The 22233-nt window shown below is 41.7% G+C and overlaps 1 protein-coding gene across 4 annotated transcripts in view; it reads right to left on the minus strand.

Moving 5' to 3' along the window:
* hip1 (huntingtin interacting protein 1) overlaps positions 1-22233 on the minus strand; it is a 338601-nt gene that overhangs the window by 139959 nt on the left and 176409 nt on the right. For all 4 annotated transcript variants that reach the window (XM_043718716.1, XM_043718713.1, XM_043718715.1 and 1 more), the window contains exon 5: positions 13525-13605. In XM_043718716.1, the coding sequence (XP_043574651.1) occupies positions 13525-13605 (81 nt within the window). The remainder of the gene's footprint in view (positions 1-13524; positions 13606-22233) is intronic.

Below are 22233 nucleotides of genomic sequence, written 5' to 3' on the forward strand. Positions count from 1 at the left end.
AGGAAGAACACATTGAGAGTCTTAACTTATTTTTTGTTATCCTTACAAAACCCATTGCAAAACAAGAACTGATTTACAGATAATCGCCAGCCGTAAGGCCTGCATTGGAAACACAGGGTTAGAGACTAGGCCAGACCCCTCAAAACATTTAAAGGAGGTAGCCCAGACCCTGGCTATTCTAGCTATCAAACCCTTTCCTTACAAGACTTCCAAAATCTTTCAAGAAAGGGACGTTTTTACCCCAACCTGTCTTATCAGATTTGTTCCTGTTGTGATGAAGCTGCTCCTTTAACAAGGTTGTGCTGTCCTTGGCTTTTTTTCCCCCAGAGAGGTCGTAAGCGGCACAGACTCTGAAAAGTCTTACTAGTTGTTTTAAGCAAGTATAAGGTGGATATTCATGAAGAGAATCAGCTGATCAAACCACTTAGTTTTAAACAAAACAGATTTTTTTTACAAGATTATTGAATGAAACTCAAACAACTGAAAACAGAATACCAAATAACAACCTCCCCAAAAACCCAACAGATCATCCCAACTTAACGATGCTGTCCCAAATACTTGCAACAATCCCCACAAACAGCGCTTGGCCCAAAAGGTAAAATCAAACTCAAGTTCTTACAGGATAGAAGTCAGAGAGAGAGTACCAGCCTGGACCTGCTTCTGGGTCCAGCAGCCTTTCTTCACACTACTCTCAAACAAAACAAACCAGAGAAACACTGAGCTGGGAGAACTGGCCACTCCCCTTTCATTGTACAAGTGTTTTTTTTAAACTTGAAAGCCTTCTGCCTGAGGCAGTCTCTATTAGCTATTATCAAAATGGCCCTAAAACCCTTCACCTCCAAACTTTTCAGAGTCTGTATCGCTTACAACCTCTCTGAAAAAAAGAGCCAAGGACAGCACAACCTTGTTAAAGGAGCAGCTTCACCAAAACAGGAGCAAATCTGATAAGACAGGTTGGGGTAAAAACATCCCTTTCTTGAAAGATTTTGGAAGTCTTGCAAGGAAAGGGTCTGATGGCCAGAATAATAAATAAAAAGGCAGAGTCAATGAGAGTTATAGATTGGCTGTACAAAACCGAACCATATGTACAAAGCTATAACTATGTCGTGGTTTTGAATGAAAATTCTAAAACCTGGACACCCCTGGTCCCTTGGTCAATTGCAATTTCCAGTGAAACACTCCAATTCTGGTGACCATTTCCAAGGCTGACCCTTTTCTGGGAGTTAATGTAAAGATGCTAGGATGGAGGCCAGGTTATGTATGAACTTTCTGTAATAATGTATCAGCCCAAGAAATGACCTACAGTCCTGAAGAGACATGGGAGCTGGGACATGTTAGATCGCCCTCGTTGTCTTCCAAAGTCCAGTCTTCTCAATCTGTAGACCAAATAGGTCACTTGGATGGCCTGGAACACACATCCTTTCCTTCTTAGGCATACGGATGTCTTGGAAAAACATCTAAGGACTATGTCCTGGTTCTCTAAGTGTTCCTTATTCGGCTTCCTTGTTATTAGCACACCATCTAAATAAATGGTGACCTGAGGTAGACCTTGCAAATGTTTTTCATTATCTGCTGAAAAATTCAAAAGGCTAACAATATCCCATGTGGCATTCTCGTACTTTGCTACAAACTCTTATGGGTATCAACTGGAGCATACTTCTGGGAATCCTCATTTATACACAATTTTAAGTACACATAGCCCATATACAGTTTTGTGAAGGTCAGGACAGCACAATACTCCCCCCCCCCACACCATCAACTCCAGCTTCGTGTATAAATCCTCTATCTCAGGGATTGGGTATTCAATACGCTGCAAAAAAAAAGTTTATCGTTTCTTTAAAAACCCCAGAGTTTGACTGATCCTTCAGTTCTATTTGCCTGAAAGACAAATGGAACTGAGCAGCCTTGCAGAATCACGGAATTGCATACAGCATGGAAACAGACCCTTCAGTCCAACTAGTCCATGCCAACCATATTCCAAATTAAATTAGTCCCACTTGCCTGTGTTTGGCCCATATCCCTCCAAACCTTTCCTATACAGACAGGAAGAAAAGCCTTTTCACCCAAAGGATTGTAGGGGTCTGCAACTCACTGTTTGAAAGAGGCATGGAGTCAGAAACCCTCAAATCACTGAAACAGTGTCTGGATATGGCCTTAAAGTCGCATAAATTCAAGGGAGTGCATCAAGTGCTAGAAAATGAGATTAAGTGGAGTGGTTCATTTTTTGGCAGGTGCAAACATAATGGCAAAGTGGCCTCCTTCTGTGCCATAAATTTTCTACATGTTCGAAATGTTCTAAAATTGAACAGGAGGAATGTCAGGAATGTGTGCAGAGATTGGTGGATAGTGATAGGTGGATTGTTCCTTAAGAATGCCAGCATCGAAATGATGGACCAAATGACCTGATTCTGGGCTATGGCGATATTGATTCTATGAAACCATAAAAAGATTATTTCCTTCCTTACTTCTAACATGTACAAAGTAAAATATTGAAGTAATACATAACAAAGCACGGCCTAGCTGAGATATCAGCATCAAATTCACTCATCATCAAATCAGACTACAAAGGAAGCACTCTAATCTTAGTGAAATACTTATTTGGTAAACCACATTCTTCACCAGGCTTGGATATTCAAAGGTGCAAAAACATTTTAGGCAGACTAAAGATCCAGAAAGAGAAATGTACTATATAGAAATAACAAAGTGTGCACAAAAGGAAAGTACAAAACATTACAAGAACTCCAATTAGAGATCTTACAATATTGTCATTTGTTAATTCAGTAGCACAAGTTCACAAAGTATGAGTAACACTGGGATAAATCTTATGAATTAGCACTCCTATCAGAGTACTTGGCATAGCAAGCAGTTGGCTCTTAAAACCTGTGGTGCTTGTCAGGATGAGCTTTGTTTAATCTTGAATTAAAAGGTTTGCAGCAGAGGGAGCAACAGGAAGAGCCCAAACATGTTTGGACACTAGCCCAGCAGGACTGATTTGAGAAAGTGAATCTCTGAAAGGCTGAAATGTTTTGGATAAAGGTTTTGGATCTTACAGAAGTATACTGTAAAATGTAAAAACAGGAGGTGCAATACAGGTCAAGACTGCAGCAGAGTCAAAAATTAGTGCTTTAATATGATAAATAAAATAAAGTTTCATGTGAAATCAATAAAAAAGGCTAATTTTAATAAGAAAAAGAAAAACAAAGTACTGTGCAGAGCAGCATAAACTTTTGAATTTCTTGTGCTGGAAATAGTATAGGTTAGGTGGGCTTGGATCGGCGCAACATCGAGGGCCAAAGGGCCTGTACTGCGCTGTGTTCTTCTATAAAAAAAAGATGTGAGATATGCTGAAGTAATGACCTAGAAATTGGATAGCCCTGTTTTCAAACACAAGCGGTCATGATTCATAACCTGACCATATCTGTTAAGATCACGATGGGCACAAATTTGGTAAACCAGCCTCATTGCACTGCTGTCTTATCTGAGCACCATTTGCAGCTTCTGTACTCTCAGGGAGACCTGGCAAAGTTGAGCGCAAAGCAAGTATATTAGCCAACCTGCAGGTTTGTCTTTTTTTAAAACAGAACAATAATAAACATGATTGGGTTAAATTATGGCAAAATGAACACTAGTACAGAAGGATGGGTGGATGTTGCACTGGATGTATCAGTAGGGTTTTTTGCCCATTCATAGGAGATCAGTATCACTGGCTTAGGCAGCAGTTATTGTCCATTTCGAATTGCCCCAAGAACAGCAAGGTGCTTTTTTGAACTGTTGCAATCCATGTGACTGTTGCACACTCATTGTGCTGCCGGTATGCCCACAGTTCCAGCATGTTGCCCCGTGACTATAAAGGAACAGTGATACTGTTCCAAGTTAGGATTGTGTATAACTTGGAGGGAAACTTGGTGATGGTGATGTTCCCACCCTTCTGCTGAACTTGGCTGTAGAGGTCGTGGGTTTGAAAGGTGCTGCCGACTGAGCTTTGATGATTTGTTGCAGTGCTTCTTTAGATGACACAAGCAAGCAGCCAGGAACTCTCATGGATCACCCTTAAACAGGGGTGGGAGATGATGGCATGGAAGGGATTCATGTCTTAAGATTTTGGGTGCACAGCTACAAGGGTCTGTTGATCTTACATGAGTGCTCAAGGTCAGTGAATGCATCTTCTTATGACATTTGCACCATAATACAAGCCTACCCTCTTCTTTAATGCATCATATGACACCAGGTATGTTATCCAAACTCAGTCCCACACAACAGTTCTTGCAAGACAAAGGTGGTACACAACATTAAGCAGTAGAACAGAACCACAACAAGAATGCCTGCATTTGCTGACCTGTACTGAGGAGGTGGCTCTCAACATCATAGTGCTGGCTGCACAGCCTGTGGTATTTGGCCTCAGTGAGAAAACAGATGATTCCACGTTCCTCCCTTATGTCACATCTCAAATTCCAGCCTGAGTACCAGTGGCTGCACATAGCTGAGAGGATGGATGGAATTGGGAACAGCACAAAGTGATTTTTATAAGACACAAGTGACTGGCAGCCAGGTTACAGGTAAAGAATCATCCCATTGCTAATTATTCAGAGGGTAAGATCATGGAGGAGTATTACTGCAGGGAACTCAGATGAGGAATCCAGTGAGGCAGCATAAAGGTCGGTACTGAATAAACATGCACAAGTGGATGCTGTGTGTTTTGAGAGTGACTGGACGCAGTGGTGGAATCTGGCTATAAATTGGCAGAGGGTATGGCACGGAGTCTGCACTCTTCATAACTTCTGTGCCAGCTCACTACTGTGCTGCAGATCTGGAGGTACTGGCTCAATGTCTTCAATATCTGTTGGAGACTTTGTGCGGACAAGTCACCAAATCCTCTGCCCTCCACCCAGACCCTCAAGGATGCAAGGACATTTGGGTAAATTGAAGAATGCATTAGAACAATTTTAAAATACTTCACAGTACTTTCTGACACTTTGCAAAATTTTTTAAAAATGCTCAATCATTAGTTTGCAAGCAATTTGGATGTCTGTCCCTTGAAATAACACAAGAATGGTGCCCAACTTGTAGCTTCATGCTTAGCATTTGGGCTGAAAACAAGGAGGTTCCTCCACATTTGTTGCCAACAGCCAGCTGGGTTGTTGTCAGGACATTATCGATTCTGACACACGAAAGGGGATTCAAACGTTGGCCAACAAACCACTGTCAAGCTCTATGTCAAAGGAAGGGAATTGTCCAAAACTAACATTCCAAAATTTGAAATGGAATTCAGTCCTGAGTTTTATTTTAAGTACAATATTTTGAGAGAGAAGTGGCTGGGTAGCAGATCAATAGCGAGTTTTGAGATTTGTAAATCAGGTTGAGATTCTGCATGTAGGTTTTCTCGCTGAGCTGGGAGGTTCATTCCATTAGGTTTCTCTGGGTTAGTGATGTTATTTCCTGTGATATCATTTCCTGTTCTTTTTCTAAGGGGGAGGTAGATGCGGTCTAACTCTATGTGTTTGTTTGTAGAGTTCCGGTTGGAATGCCATGCTTCTAGGAATTCTCATGCGTGTCTCGGTTTGGCTTGTCCTAAGAGTAATGCAAAGACTCAAACAGCTCTGCCAACCATCCAACCCAAGCTTTGGGTCCGCTACGTGGATGACACCTTTGTCATCACTAAATGAAACAAATAAGAGGAAACCTTCAAGACCATCAATAATATCCTTATTGGTATAAAATGCACTAAAGAGGAGGAGAACAACAACAAACTGCCATTCCTAGATGTCACAGTAGAGCAAACAGCCAATGGCAACTTCAAACCAGCATCTACAGGAAAACAACACATACGGACCAAATATTGAATTACAGAAGCAATCATCCCAACATCCACAAACTAAGCTACATCAGAACATTTCAACGAGCCAACACACACTGCAGCACAGAAGAACTACACAGAGCAGAGGAAAATCACCTGTTCAGTGTATTAAAAAAGAATGGATACCCAATGAACACAGTCTGCCAACTTCTCAGCAACAAACTCAATCAAGAAGACAAAACACATCCAGAAACCCAAGCCACTCTCCCCTACATCAAAGACATCTCGGAAATGACTGCCAGATACTCAGACCCCTTGGCATCATGGTAGCCCACAAACCCAGCAACACACTAAAACAGCAACTAATGAACTTGAAAGACACTGTACAGACAACAAGCAAAACTAATGTCATTTACAAAACACCGTGCAAGAACTGTAACAAACAACACATTGGACAAACAGGCAGAAAACTAACCACCAGGATACATGAGCACCAACTATCCACAAAACGACATGACCCTCTCTCTCTAGTATCCTTACATACAGGTAAGGAAGGACAACACTTCGACTGGGACAACACATCCATCCTAGGACAAGCCAAACAGAGACACGCACAAGAATTCCGAGAAGCATGGCATTCTAACCTGAACTCTATCAACAAACACATTGAGTTAGACCCCAGCTAGTACACCCTGAGAAAAAGAACAGGAAATGACATCACCAACTCAAAGAAACCCAAACATATAAATAGAAAGCAGGAATCATGTACACTGCTTCACCTGAAGCCCACTGAAGATGTTACCTAGTAGGGTGACGAAACGTCTGGAAATGAACCTCCCAGCTCAGCGAGCAAACTTACATCCAGTAGCAAATTAATGTTTTAATTTCCACTCCTAAATCACTCACTCTATTGTTCTCAAAATCTCACAAGGCATATATTATATTATTTCTTATTTTAAAATTACAGGCGCTCTGATAAGGATTCAGCAGTTAAGCATCTCCATCAGGACATTAAGCCTGTATTTTAAATTTTAAATTTATAACTTTATGGGGCCAAAAACACAGGATGACAGGCCCATTCTCAGCTTTGATACCACAACAAATTGGAAAGTCCCATCTTTGTAAAACATTGAGCAGAATTTTCTGTTCTTTTCTCAAACTACGATTCTTAGTTTGTGTGTGTACTAGCATTTCCTTCAGTTGAACTGTTCATAATCTATTACGCAGAAAGTGACAGAGACAATGGTATTTGAAAGAGTTATTAACCATGCACATTTTCACCGATCGATTCAACACATGACTAAAACCAGCTGTGACCTCTAGACAACCTGCACTTACTGTCCCAGTGAAGAAATGGATAAAAGCACCTCGTGATACTAAGCCATGCAGACCACAACATTGTAGGCTTAATCCTCCATCTGCTAAAAGTTAGATAATCTCAACCAAGGCAGGATTTGAGGGCTCTACAAAATGGTCTTGAAGCCGCTGGCAGTCACTTTCCTGATTGCTAGCTAGTCATTACTATGGAAATGAGTGTTTGTGTTGCTTTGGGATGAAGACAGGATCAGACTTGCTGGTGACAACCACTTGCCATCACACAAGCCCAGCTATGGAGGGCGACTACTGAGATGAGGTTTCAAAAAAGCCGTCCGAAGCACACCATATCAGTCATCTAATCCAAAGTAGGGAAACCAGCAAGTTCTAGCAAAATATATTGGCTATAAAATTCAATAAACTAGCCCTAAAACAGGCAGTAGGACTGCAATGCACAATTAGTTCATTCTTATTGTTTCTAACGCAGGCAGCAAGCAAGCATAATACTGCCTGCTAATTTAAATGATAATATGGTGACAGAGTCATTAGCACTGCTGACTCTCAATGCCAGGCACCCAGATTCAATTCCAGCCTTGGGTGACTGTGTGGAGTTTGCACATTCTCACAGTGTGAGTGGGTTTCCTCTGGGTGTTCTGGTTTCATCCCACAGTCCAAAGATGTGCAAGTTAGGTGGATTGGCCATGCTAAATTGCTCTGCAGTGTCCAGGAATGTGTAGGTTAAGTGAGTTAACCTGGTAACTATGGGGTTACGGGGATAGGGTGGGATGGTCATCAGAGGGTTAGTGCAGACTTCATAGACCGAATGACCTCATTCCACATTGTGAGGATTCTGCGATTCTATGAACAGCACACAAAAAGTGTGTTGACTGACTGCTTGCCTGATCAGAGAGCATAAAACTCTTGACAGGGTAGCACAAGTTCAAGTTTGTCGGCAGCGGTTAAGGACAGCTTGCAGTTATTAAATGGGAGGTGCAATTGATTGCTGCAGGGGTAGGAGTAAGACTGCTGTAGGAGTACTAAGGAGGTGATATTAACAAGGTAATGATTGGAATGCTCAACATGGAAGACAGCAAGTTCCAAAATTTACTGAAACTGCACAGACTGAACAGCCATCGACCAACAGGAACAAGAACAGCCTCCAGACAAAGTCTGTGAAGATACAGTCAGTCAGAGGGATTAATGTTCAGCAATTCAACCAGACAGCCCAGAAATACAAAAGAATCTCAATTATTTCAAAAAGTGATCAAGGTCACTGAATGCACCTTCAAAATGCGATATCCTACCAACTGTACCATGTGGCTCATACATGCTCAACATAGCACACCCCATCACCTATCTACAACAAGCTCTGTTGACTGCAACCTAGCTAAATATTCATTGCTGCACTTCATCCTCACACATTCAGCAGTGCTACAGGACATAGCATCATCACAATCACAGTTCTCTCACATCCATGCTACATCATCCAAAGACATTGTACCATACTCAGTGGGACACTTCCCTCTTTCTAGTAGCATAACTTGCTACATAACTGGAGACGCCATCATTTTATCTGGCAGAGGAACCAGTCATGGGTGCAGAAGGTACTGCTCAACATTACAAACATATGAACAGGCAGAGAGTACAGGGATACAGACCATGCAGGCAGATTGGATTAGGTTAGAATGGCATCATGATCGGCTACCAGATGGTAGACCAACCAGCCCATTCCTACATCGTAATGTTCTGTCCTTATTTCTGAGGCTGTGTGGGCAGCAGCAAGGCTGAAGTTATTCTTTTCACAATCTCTTCTGATTGAGAAGCTGCACGAGAATGCACAAGCTGAAGCCACCACTATCTGGTGATGCCCTGGCAAACTGCTGCCACCAGAGCCAAGAATACCCAACTTCCAAGGGCATTGCAGGAGTCCATTAGTCTGTGCTCCAACTCCTAACTAGGATTGCTGAGATGTCATCTACGGGGATTGGCAGAGGTATAAAGGAGCATAAATATGCTTCCCTCTCTCAATAAAACAGTAATCATTCTCCCAACACTACGACTCTGGCACTGTCCTTGCTGTTATTCTACAGCCAGCGAGCCCAGATTATTGGCACCATCAAGGTCATGCAGGCAAAGGAAGGGCTTAAACGCCCAGGGCTGCTCAAAATCATCCTGCAAGGCCATCAAGGCAATCCTACTAAAAGTCAATAGCCTTCTGTCAGTCAGACATCCATCACTTTTAACCCTTAAATGCATTCATCCAACTTCCACAGTTTCCCCTCTATTTCTGGTGCTTCCTTATGGGTCGCAACACTATTTGTGGTGCTGTGAAACTACTTTCCACTTAACCAGATTACCCTGAAGGAATGCAGCTTTTCATATTCTAGAGATATGCTTCCAAGGAAAGATTGTTAAAATGGTCAGACATTTTCAAAGTCACCTGGCCAGCTGTAAGAGTCTATGCTAAACTCTCTTTCCCCTTGATATTCCTCATTTGCTATGAAACTATCCATGACCTTATTGTTCCCATCTGGCAGGACTGTCACCATACAGATAAGCCTGTGTGGCAAAGCACGTAGACCTCCATCAACAACATATACTCAGAATATCGTCTGATGGCTTTCCAGCCTATAAACCTCACAACTTAGCCTCTTGTATCACCCGATCTTCCATTCTAAGAGTAGTCACAAACACCACAATCATGAAGACTCAGACAGGTAACTGGTGTCTAAGAAGACTCTCCATTGCATGTGCTACTGATAATTTTGTCCAGCTCCAGTCTCTTGTCTCACATCACTATCCTCAGGACTACTCCTCTCAGGATGTATGCTAGAAATCCGTTATACTGCACATAATCTTTTTCTCCTGCAGTATCCTCCAAATCTATATTGGAGCTGAGTTTTCTAGTTCTCCGGTCTCACTCCCCCACTTCCAACGCATAGCTCTCACTTGTCCCTTATCTTGAATAGTTTTTATACTTTCTGTATAGACTGGTCTGTACATGCCATTGTTATGGCCACCTGACGTTGCTGTCCTCTAAACCAGCTGTGAACTTATTTTGGGCAAATGATCCTATAAGATTACTCTTTCACATTCTTCATAATCAGTATGTGTATTAACATACAGTTCTTAAACATAAGTCCTGCCTCTCTGGTTCCAAACTGTAGAACTCATAGGTATGCAAAGTAGATGGTGCATCGTCATCAATCCCATTTCCCATGTTCTCAGTGTCCAAAAGTTCATAACTCATTCCCCATTACTCATGGGGAATGTGTATTTAGAGTCTGGTTCCATTGTTGTGGTATGAAACATTTCCCGTCATACCCAACCAACATTTCCTGTCCCTTTCCATTTTATGTGTCCTTCTCATTTAAATTCAATTATATCACCAGATCTGAAATCTCCTCCAGACAGACTGATGCAACGTCTCAACCTTCTTCGATTTTCTTCTGATGCTTTAACTTTAATTGACATTTTTCTACCAGTATGTAACACACTTGGAGCTGTTTGTCATTCCTTCTACTGCTAGAGGACTGTCATGCAGTATGAAGGTGATTTTGGATTCCCCAAATGTATACTAACTGAGGTGACTCAGTGGTTGATGTTGCTACACCACAGCACCAAGGACCCAGGTTTAATTCCAGCCTCGGGTGACTGTGTGTGTAGAATCTGCACATTCTCCCTGTGTCTGTGCAGGTTTTCTGCCACCGTCCAAAGATGTACAGCGTAAGTGGATTGGCCATGCTAAATTGCCCATTGTGTCCAGGGATTTCAGGCTGGGTAGGTTAGCCATGTGAAATTCAGGGTTATACAGGGGTAGGGTGTGGAGGGATGTAACTCTGTGGGATGCTCTTAGGAGGGGCGGTGTGGACTTGATTGGCTGAATGGCCTACTTCCACTCTGAAAAGATTCTATGACTCTATTCTATGAATTGATATGGGCTATATTGATATGGGCTATATCCAATCACCAACTTTCTGCAACTTTCATCCCCCCCACCTTGCACACTGCTCAGGTCCACGTGTGGCAGTGACTTCTAGAAGCAGAAGCCAATGCATCAGCACAGCATACAGCTAAGACAGAGCATTGCCATGTATAGAACAGCTGATCTACCAGTATTATGTGCAGCATCTCATCAATTATTACATGGTTTCTTTCACACAAGTATTGCTGAAAGAACCTTCTGTAACAGTATGCATTACAATAATATTTAAGTGCTCATATATGTCCTGAAACTTATCATTCACAAATTCACTTCCATCATCGAAGGCTGCAAACACCTCCACTCTGGTAATATAGATGCAATCCAAAATATCCCCACTTGTTTCTCATATTTCCTTAGCATCCATGACTCTCTACTCAGGAAATACAGAGGAGAAATATTTATTAAAATTTTCCCTGATCTCGTGTGGCTCCACACATAGACAGCCATGCTGATCTTTAACATAGTCATAGATATAGATTCCAAGATAGTTAAAATCCACATATATACAAAACAAATCAGCAAAAGCGAAGATTCAAACTGACTTCAGGCAATAGAAGCAGCTATCTCATCATGAAAACATTATGACTGGGGCTGGACCACCAGCTTGTCCATCTCTTTAAGATGTTGTACCAGAGAGCCAATCACACGAGGATTGTTGCTGCTGACCAATTGTATCAAAGCGGGGTTGTTTTTGGGTGGGGGGTGTCCAAGTTTTAACTGCACACAATCTGAAGTGTTTGTTTGCCTCACTGCAAAGAAAATCTGAAGCTGTAACAAAATTGGACCAAAATAAAGTTGCATCAGAATCTACCAGCGGAATGGACTTTCATTAGAAGATACGAGATCTAACAATTCCTGAAGTGTTTATCTGGTTTCTCCTTAAATGTACCTATACAATTTGAATAGAAGAATAGAATAGAATACAATACAATAGAAATGTATTGTGATGTGTACTTTCACATGAAGCAGACAGTGAAAATTTTTAAATCGTTGCACCATGGCACCAATATTTGTGGCAGAAGTCATACATAATAATAAAAAAGGTTCAAGTAAAATTAAGACTACTACTTAATATGATAATGAATTCTGCATTCTCATTGATTTCTTGGTAAACTCTGCTGAATCCCTTATTTGATTCCTCACTGGCTTTCTGGGTTGATATTGAAATAGTTAACTATGGGAAACTGTGGCATTCAAGCTGGCTGCCCTATCTCCCACACAAAAACACTAAGTCTATGATTTGACAGTGCTTCAATAATCTGAAAGGGCAAAGCAAGAGACCTCTTTAACTGTGTTTCAAAAGTAAATGCAACTGCAAGAAGTGACAAGCTATCAACATTGATGAAATACCGTGAAGGAAATGCACTACTGTCTACCATCCTCCATAATGGAAAGAACTTGGTATTTAAAGATCTGATGGCATTTTCATGGATCTCATGAACTGATGGAGTTGAGTCTCGTTTCAAAAGGTTAAAGCTGGAGGGGTCAGATTCCTTCCCTTTAACAGTGGAGCTCGTAGATTTGTGTTCTATCTTCATCCTTGGGTTCTAATTTAAGAGCTCCAGCATTAGCTAAAGAAAACATACAAGAATACTGCACACAGATTGCAACAGTTTGCTTCAGCATTGCACCCCTAACTTCCTGTATGAAAAGTAGTTTCACAAAGAGATGTCTTATGAATGGTGGTTAAGAAGGCACATAGGATACTTGCCTTCATTAGTTCATGTGCAGAATACAAGGGCAGGGAGGTTATGTTAGAGCTATATAAAATGCCAGTTAGGCTGCAACAGGAGTAATGTGTACAGTTCCAATAACTGCATTATAAATATGGGATTGCACTAGAGAGGCTGCAGAGGAGTTTACAAGGAAACTGCCTGGCCTTGAGGGTTTGAGCTATCTGAAAAGATTGTTTTTTTTTCCCTTGGGAGCAGCCGATATTGAGAGGGACCCGATAGAGGTGTATAAAATCATGAACGGCTCGGCGGGGGAAATAGCACCTGGGTGGGTCTTCAGAAGGAGGGTGCTGACTCGAAGGCCTGAATGGCCTCTTTCTTTCTGCTCTTTAGGGTTTCATCAATTCTGTAATTCTAACTAAACTTCCGAAATCATTAACTAGCTTGAAAAACCCTCGGAATGAAACGTGTTCCCAAGTTGCTGCCACAATGAGGGCCGAAGGTTCTGTACTGCACTGTAACGTTCCAAGTCCAAGTTCCTTTTATTCGCTCCAACATGCAAAATAGAGATATTCTTCCCACCACACTGTTAACTCTGCTAAAATAGTTTCCCATGCTGGAATGCCACATTAACATGATATTCAAATAACACAGGTTATTCACAATGAAAATTAATTCTTCAGTTTTATCTCTGTCTGAAACAATTAAGGAAATAACCTTATCAAAAGTAAGGAAATAAGGCCAGAGAGGTTACTTACTTTACTGTGGAATTCCATCTTTGTTATTAATAGTTTGAGGTAGATACAGCTCAGTCTCCCGTAGCCTTCACTTAAGTGACCCTTGGTAGGAAAGAAAACAAAAACAGAAATTATGATCCTTTACAAATGTGTTAACGCATTCAAAAAAAGCTTGTAACAATATGCAGAGACAGAGAACAGAGCCTGCATCTCAAATGGTTATTAGTAGTCACGAGAAGATCCTGTGTTTTCCAAGGACTCATTTCTGACAAAAGGTAACAGATCTAAAATGTTAACTCTGCGTATCTCTCTATCGATGCTGCTGGACTTTGAGTATTGCGTGAGGTTTTAAGTTTTTGTTCCATCTTAGGCCATGTTGAGTTAACATGTCAGCCAGGCTAGTTGACTTGCTATCATAGGGAAGAAGGAATCAATGAGCTTTCTTCCCCTCAATTGCAATTTACTGAAGCTTTCTATAAGTTGAATACTGGGAAACATCAGGAAGGCAATGGCCTAGTGGTATATTGTTAGATAATTAACCCAGATAGTGTTCTGGGAACCCAGGTTCAAGTCCCGCCATGGCAGATGGTGGAATTGGAATTCAATTTAAAAATCTGGAAATAAGAATCCACTGATGGCCATGAAATCATTTGCCAATTGTTGGAAAACCCCATCTGGTTCACTAATGTCCTTCAGGGAAGGAAATCTGCCATCCTAACCGGATGTGGTCTTGCCGACGTGTGACTCTCGACCCACAACAATGTAGTTGATTCTCAACTGCCTTCGAAAATGGCCAAGCAAGGCCATTCAGTTGTACCAATTGCTATAAAGTCTCAAAACAAATTAGATGGGCCAGGTCACCTGGCATCAACCGAGACGCCAGAAAAGGCAATGGCAGAAACAGCCCCATCAACTCTGTTGGGTTCTCCTCACTAACATCTGGGGCCTAGTGCCACAATTGGGAGACCTGACAGTCATACTAATGGAATCATGCCTTACAGACAATGTCCCAGACATCATCAACACCATCACCATCACCACCCCTGGATACATCCTGTCTAATGGGCAGGACAGACCTTGCAGAGATGATCTCTTTTTCAGCAACACTCACGAGGACCTGACCATTAAGTGTATAATTCCTGCTAAGACTTGCTTTCTCAAAATGCAGCACCTCGCACTTATCTAAATTAAACTCCACCTGCCATTCCTCAGTCCACTGGCCCATCTGATCAAGATCTCGTTGTATTCTGAGGTAACCTTCTTCGCTTCCCACTACACCTCCAATTTTGGTGTCATCTGCAAACTTACTAATTATGCCTCTTATGCTCACATCCAAATCATTTATATAATTTTTGAAAGGTAATGGGCCCAGCACCGATCTTTGTGGTACTCCACTGCTCACAGGCCTCCAGTAGAGTCTTTTCCCAAGGAGTGGAGGAGCCTAAAATTACAGAGGAAGTGGAGGAGGCTGGTACAATTACAATATTTAAAAGGCATCTGGATGGATACATGAAGTATATGAATAGAAAAGGTTTCGAGGAATATGGGCCAAATGCTGGCAAATGGATCTTGATTTATTTCGGACATCTGGTTGTCATGGACGAGTTGTACAACTCTATGTACACTATGAGGTACCAACCTGGTGAAGTCACCAAACAGGGTCTACTTGTACACCAAACAGCATAAGCAGCAACTGATAGACAGAGCTAAGCAATCCCACAGCCAAAGGATCAGATCTCAGATCTGTAGTCCTGACACATCCAATTGTGAATGATGGTGGAGGATTAAACAACTCACTGAGGGAGGCGGCTCTCGAAAAAACTCCATCTGCAATGAAGGATGAGCCCAGTATATCAGTGCAAAAGATAAGGCTGAATCTTTTGCAGCAATCTTCAGCCAGAAGTGCCGAATGGATGATCCATCTCAGCTTTTTCCAGTGGTCCCAAGCATCACAGATACAAAATTAGGCCTTCAACCAATTCAATTCACCCCACATGATATAAAGTAGCAGCTGAGTGGCACTGGAAACTGCGAAGGCTACGGACCCTGACGACATACTGACAAGAGTACTGAAGACTTGCCGCTCCCCTAGCCAAGCTGTTCCAGTACAATTACAACACTGCTATATATGCAATAATGTGAAAAGTTGCCAGAATATGTCCTATACGTAAAAAGCAGGATAAATCCAACTCGGTCAATTATTCCCCATCAGTCTACTCTCCATCATCAGTAAAGTGACAGAAGGGGTCATTTACAGCGCTATCAAGCAGCTCCCGCTCAGCAACAACCTGCTCAGTGATGCCCAGTTTGGGTTCTGCCAGGATCAAATCAGCTCCTTACCTCATTACAGCCTTGGTTCAAACATTGACAAAAGAGCTGAATTCCAGAGATGGGTGAGGTGAGAATGACAGCCCTTGACATCAACCTGCATTCGATAGAATGTGGCATCAAGGGGTCCAAGCAAAACTGGAATCAATGGTAATCAGGGGGCAAACTCTCCAGTGGTTAGATTTACCTGACACACAGGAAGCCGATCATGGTTGTTGCAGGTCCACCATCTCAGCTCAAGGACATCTCTGCAGGAGTTCCCCTCAGGGTGCTGTCCTCGGCCCAGCCATCTTCAGCTGCTTCATCAATGACCCTCCCTCCATCACAAAGTTAGAAGTGGAGTTGCTTGCTGATGATTGCACAATGTTCAGCACCATTTATGACTCCTCAGACATTGATGCAGTCTGTGTTTGAATGCAACAAGATCTGAACATCATCCAGGCTTGGGCTGACAAGTGACAAGTTACATTTGCACTACACAAATACCAGACTATGACCATCACCAAAAAGAGACAATTTAACCACTATCCCTTGACATTGAATAGTGTTACCAGCACAGAATCCCCCACTATCAACATCCTAGGAGTGATCACTAACCAGAAACTCAACTGGATTCACCATATAAACACAGTGACTGCAAGAGCAGGTCAGCAGTTAGGAATAATCTAGCAAGTGACTCACCTCCTGACTCCCAAAAGCATGTCCATCATCTTCAAGGCACAAGTCAGGACAGTGATGGAATATTCCTCACTTGCCTGGATGGGTGCAGCTCAAACAACAATCAAGAAGCTTGACACCATCCAGGAGAAAGCAGCCCACTTGATTGGCACCACATCCACAAGTATCCACTCCCGCCAGCACTAACGCTCAGTAGCATAAGTGTATACTACCTACAAGGTGCACAGCAGAAATTCACCAATGATCCTCAGACAGCACCTTCCAAACTCACAATCACTTCCATCTAGAAGGACAAGGGAATACCACCACCACTTTCAAATTCCCCTCCAACCCATTCACTATCCTGACTTGGAAATATATCAGTGTTCCTTCACTGTCGCTGGATCCAAATACTGAAATTGCCTTTCTAAAGGCATTGTGGGTCAACCCACATCAGTTGGACTGAAATGGTTCAAGAAGGCAGCTCACCACCACCTTCTCAAGGGCAACTAGGGACGGGCAATAAATGATAGCCAGCCAGTGACGCCCACATCCCACAAAATGAATTTTTAAAAAAACATCATGCAAGGAGAGGAACAATCTTGACTACACTGCTGCGATTGTCAAATTACTTGCTAATGAGTCGATCCAAGCAGGTTTCAAATTCTGACACCGATAGCAGCTCACTAATCAATGAATTACCAAAAGCACCTTCCAAACTAGAAGATTGGGAGAAATAGGTGCATGGGAAAGCATTAATTGCATAACAGCACTCACTCATGCGACAGCTCAAGAATGCAGCTCACCACCACCTTCTGAAAAACAATTAGCAATGGGCAATTAAAGCTGGCCAAGCAGCAAATCACACATTCAACAAATTTTTTGTTTTATAAATAGTGAGAAACCTAAACTCTCTGCTCATAGATAGAGAATGGTCGCTTCTACATGGTACTGAACATGTGCTAGTAATCATGAAAGCAAACACCAGCAAAAGTCAGCACTCCGAGGAGAGAAAGATATGAAAACATAGACAAAAATGGAAGGATGGTCTATTTAATTGCAGTCATTCTGAACAAACTAATAGTACAGTAGAGTATTACGGTGAAGGGCAATGGAATATTATTGGAACCATTGGAACATTAACCTTGTGGAAATTCCAGGCAAGGTAATTCTGCCATGCTCTTATTCAAATCTTTTCGAATTAATGTGATCAGATATGTTATTATACACTTTCAGAGCAGGCGATACTTAAGTCTGAGCCTCCTGTTTCTGAGGCTGGCACATAACAACTGCACCACAAAACCCCCTTAAAGTGACCATAGCAGGCTCCTCTTTATTCAGCTGAGGACAAAATTAGCAGCTTAATCCAAAGAACTTGATAGAAAAGGTTGAACAAATAGCATACACAGTCAATACTCAACCAATTTGGTCTTTTGTCATCCTCAATTTAGGCCAAATCTTCACAAGCCCAGGCTCTAAGCCAGGAATTCACTTCCTGAACATCTCTACCCTCTTTCAAGTCACTCATTAAAACTCTGCCTTGGACACCTATCCGAATGTATTTTTATGTGGTCGGAAATTTTGTCAGATACGTTCCGATTCAGGGACACTTTACTGCCTTAAAGAAGTTATATAAATGCAGGTTGAGTTTGTTGTTCAAAAACATTTAACTATGTTTCAGATGAACACAGACTATTACATATTTCATTTTATCCCAAATTTCCAGAATCTGCAATATGACTTTTCATCTCTTAAAGCTGTGTGACCAGCACACTGAGGAATTATATTATCAGGGAAAGTAATCAAAAGCTTTCAGCAGAAAGAGAAGGTAGGAAAAGTAGTTAGTGGATTATTTGGTTCTGAAGTTTTTGATTTAGCATCATTTCTTAATTCACAAAAACATATCAAACCTCAGAACTTAACACTATTTCAACTACATCAGTAACACACTGAAAATCACAGATTGCAAAGATTAAAGTTAAATTGAAGACAATTGCGTAGTGAAACAAAGCATACTAGGATAAATCAAGACTTCAAATTTTGGAAAATCTTTTTGAATATTAACATATCTCTAAAAATGGTTATGACAACCTTCAAACTTCCAAGTATCAGACTTCAGCAATACAAATATCTCAAGTTAACTCATGAAAATTCATTACTCTCACTTAATGTCACAGCTATACTAATCACAACCTTGTTATCATCTAATATGGTCTGAAGAAATGTCCAAGATCTAATAGAATCAGAGAGGTGATGGATATATTAAATAAGGGTGAATTGGGTTTGAGCCTGTTGTATAAATATGAGGTGTCAGCGATCAGTGGGTTCAGAGTTTTACTAAGTATGAGTAACTGTAATAAAGCTCTTGCATGGAAGTGCGACTTGAATTCAGCTATCATTTGAAATATAACATTTGGAATGTAGCAGAGGATGATTGAATCAAAACAGAAAAGTTTTGTGACATGATCATCCACCCTGTCATCTTAAAATGAGCCTGATGGCCACTGTAAGAATGAAGTTACAATGTGGACCCGGGTTACTGCTTTACCAAAGAGACAGCAAGGTATGGTCGAAGCAGTAAGCCCTTTCAGCAATGGGGCATGTGAAATGGACCAGGAAGTCAAGTGGTCCATAAAATTTTATCACATCAACCAAACTGCAAATTACCATTTGTACCAGTGTGGATTGTACATGCTCAGAATTTGGTGGAAATGATGGGTGAAAATAGCTCAATCGAGGTTTTGGTCAAAATCCTAAATTCCATCAGTAATAATTAACCAAATCCCAGCTTGGGAAATGACTACAATTAGTTCTATTTCTTCAGAGATCTTGTACTGCATGTAGGCAGAAAATGTGGCACTGGAAAGGCATAGCAGATCAGGCAGCATCTGAGGAGCAAGAGCAAAAGCCCTTCATCAGGAATGAGGCTTGTGGGCTGGGGGGGCTGAGAAATAAATGGGTGGGTAGTTTGGGGGAGGTAGTTGGGAATGCAATAGGTAGATGAAGGTGGGGGAGAAGGTGAGAGGTCGGAGAGGAGGGTGGAGCAGATAGATGGGAAAAACAATGGCCAGGTCATGAGGGCAGTGCTGAGTTGGAGGCTTGGAGCTGGGATAAGGTCAGGGAAGAGGAAATGAGAAAACTGGTGAAATCCACATTAATCCCGTGTGGTTGCAGGGTCCCAAGAAGGAAGATGAGGTGTTCTTCCTCCAGGCGTTGAGTCGTTTGCCGACGGAGGAGGCCCAGGACCTGTATGTCCTTGGTGCAGTGGGAGGGGGTTTTGAAGTGTTCAGCCATGGGGCAGTGGGGTTGGTTGGTGCAGGTGTCCCAGAGATGTTCTCAGAAACGATCTGCAAGTTGGCGTCCTGTCTCCCCAATGTAGAGGAGACCACATCGGCTACAACGGATACAGTAGATGATATTTGTGGAGGTACAGGTAAATTTTCTGTCAGATCTTTGGGGGCCTTCGACGGAGGTGAGAGGAGAGGTATGGACGCATTGGCAGGGGAAGATGCCGGGAGTGGGGTGACCTACCTTGAAGAAGTTCTCCTCCTCCCTTTACAACTGATTCTCCTGCTCCTCGGATGTTGCCTGAGCTGCTATGCTTTTCCAGCACCACACTCTGATGTCCAGCATCAGCAGTCTTCACTTTCTCCACTCAGGCAGAACGGCCCTCATTAAAGCCAAAGTCTCAGAAAGAACTTAGTGAGGCCATCATAAACTGACTGCAATCAGGAAGATATGGTTAATTATAAAAGAGGCAGTCTTAAAGAACAGAGAGGCGCCTTGAAGGTTATTGGTGAATAAAACAGAAGTAATTGTACTGTACATGAATGCCTGGTATGATTACCAATTCACAGATTCTAAAGGATTGACAGAAAATAATGAGGAGTCAAGTACCTCTTCTACCCGAATGCTGCACAGCTATGAGGCTCAAACAGGCACAATTGACAGTTTATCAGATGCTGGACAAATCAGTTCCAATGGTCAATAGGTGACCATTAGATGGTCAATAGGTGACAACTTCCAAAAGTGGTCTTAAAGTCAAATATTTTCCAGAAAGTACATGTTAATGGAGGAATATGACTATTTTAAGTATAGCAGGGAAAGGCACTGGAAAATATACAGATATGTAAATAAGGATAAATGTAAAGATCCAAATATTTAAGGATGACAGGCAGGAGGCAAGGCTCATTGAGTTAGAAATAATTTATTAACTTGTGCAGAGGACTGGCTAAATAACAGAAAGCAGAGTGTAGGGATAAATGGATCCTTTGCTGGTTGTCAAGATGTAACTAGTGGGGTGTGTGGGATCGTGTTTAAATAATGTTCGAAATCGGTGGGTGACGATAATAGCCTCTTTATTCAGCGACTGTAGTAGGACAAGTTCGAGGCGGGGATAGAATCCTGAAATACAGTTCTTACAGGAGCCTCTTTATACAGAATTCTTACACATATTAAAATTCCATCACTATGGTGTTACATTGTTTTAACTACAAAGATTTGAGGGACTTCCTTTCTGGGGATACAGATGGGTTAAACATCTGTTAAATGGTGGCTGTTACTTCTGATGGGATGAAGAGTATCTGTCCAGTCTGCTTGCATAATTAAGAGGTGTTAGTCCTTTTGCCTTTTAAGTTAGTAAATGTTGGTCAAAATACTAGGCCGATATGCTCTAAAAAATTACAAATTGCACCTGTACTTAATAAAAGAATAAAGGGTATTAAACTGATCACCGCAACTGAGTTGTGACATTTGTTTACTATTTGCCAATGAGAGTTTGATTCATTCATGCAGTGTCATGAGAGCCCTATTTTGACAATTAAGGGGATAGTGGCCCTGTTAAAAGGTATTCAGCTAGTACATACTAATTGGGGAAACTGGTGTTCTGTAATATACTCAGGTCCGAGAGACGGTTGGTAAGGGCTGATTAATAGAACATAGAATCCCAACAGCGTGGAAACAGCCTTTTGGCCCTACAAGACCACACTGACCCTCCGAAGAGCATCCCTCCCAAACCCATCCCCTTAACCTATAACCTGACATTTTCCATGACTAATGCACCTAATCTACACATCCCTGAACAGTATGGATAATTTTCGCATGACCAATTCACCGAATCTGCACATTTTGGACTGTGGGAGGAAACCCACACAGACACGTGGAGAACATGCAAACTCCACACAGACAGTCACCAGAGGCTGGAATTGCCTGGGACCCTGATGCTGTCTCCCGGTTTAACCAAGTAATTTCCTCCTTATTCCCCTGATATTATAAATGTTTTGCGGAGACTCAAGGGAGGTGGTACTGTTTATGATATTGACACCTATTCAGACGTAGCTTTTGATATAGAAATAGGCCTGATAAGGGTTGAAGGCGAATGGGTTGAAAGGGATGTTTTAACTTTAGTCTATATTCTAATAGTAAAATATACTACAAAACACGGTTTTACAAAGGAATGAATGAAACCGGGTTCTTGTAAACAACGGCTTCACAAGGTTATGAATGAATGAACGGAAACCCAGTATTAATTAATATAGCAAGCTGGTGAGTGAGTTCGTAAAGATAACCTACAACATAATATCTCACAGGTGCAACAGGGTTCAGTCCTCAAGCCCAAACTATTTCCAATCTGTTATTGGCATGGATATGGTGATATAAAGTATTGTAGCCAAATTTGCAAATGACACTAAAACAGGTGAGATACTAAGTTGCAAAGAAGAAATAAGAATTGGTTAGTGCAGGTAA

Source organism: Chiloscyllium plagiosum, chromosome 28 (genome assembly GCF_004010195.1).
Source record: "Chiloscyllium plagiosum isolate BGI_BamShark_2017 chromosome 28, ASM401019v2, whole genome shotgun sequence".
NCBI classification, from domain to species: Eukaryota; Metazoa; Chordata; class Chondrichthyes; order Orectolobiformes; family Hemiscylliidae; genus Chiloscyllium; species Chiloscyllium plagiosum.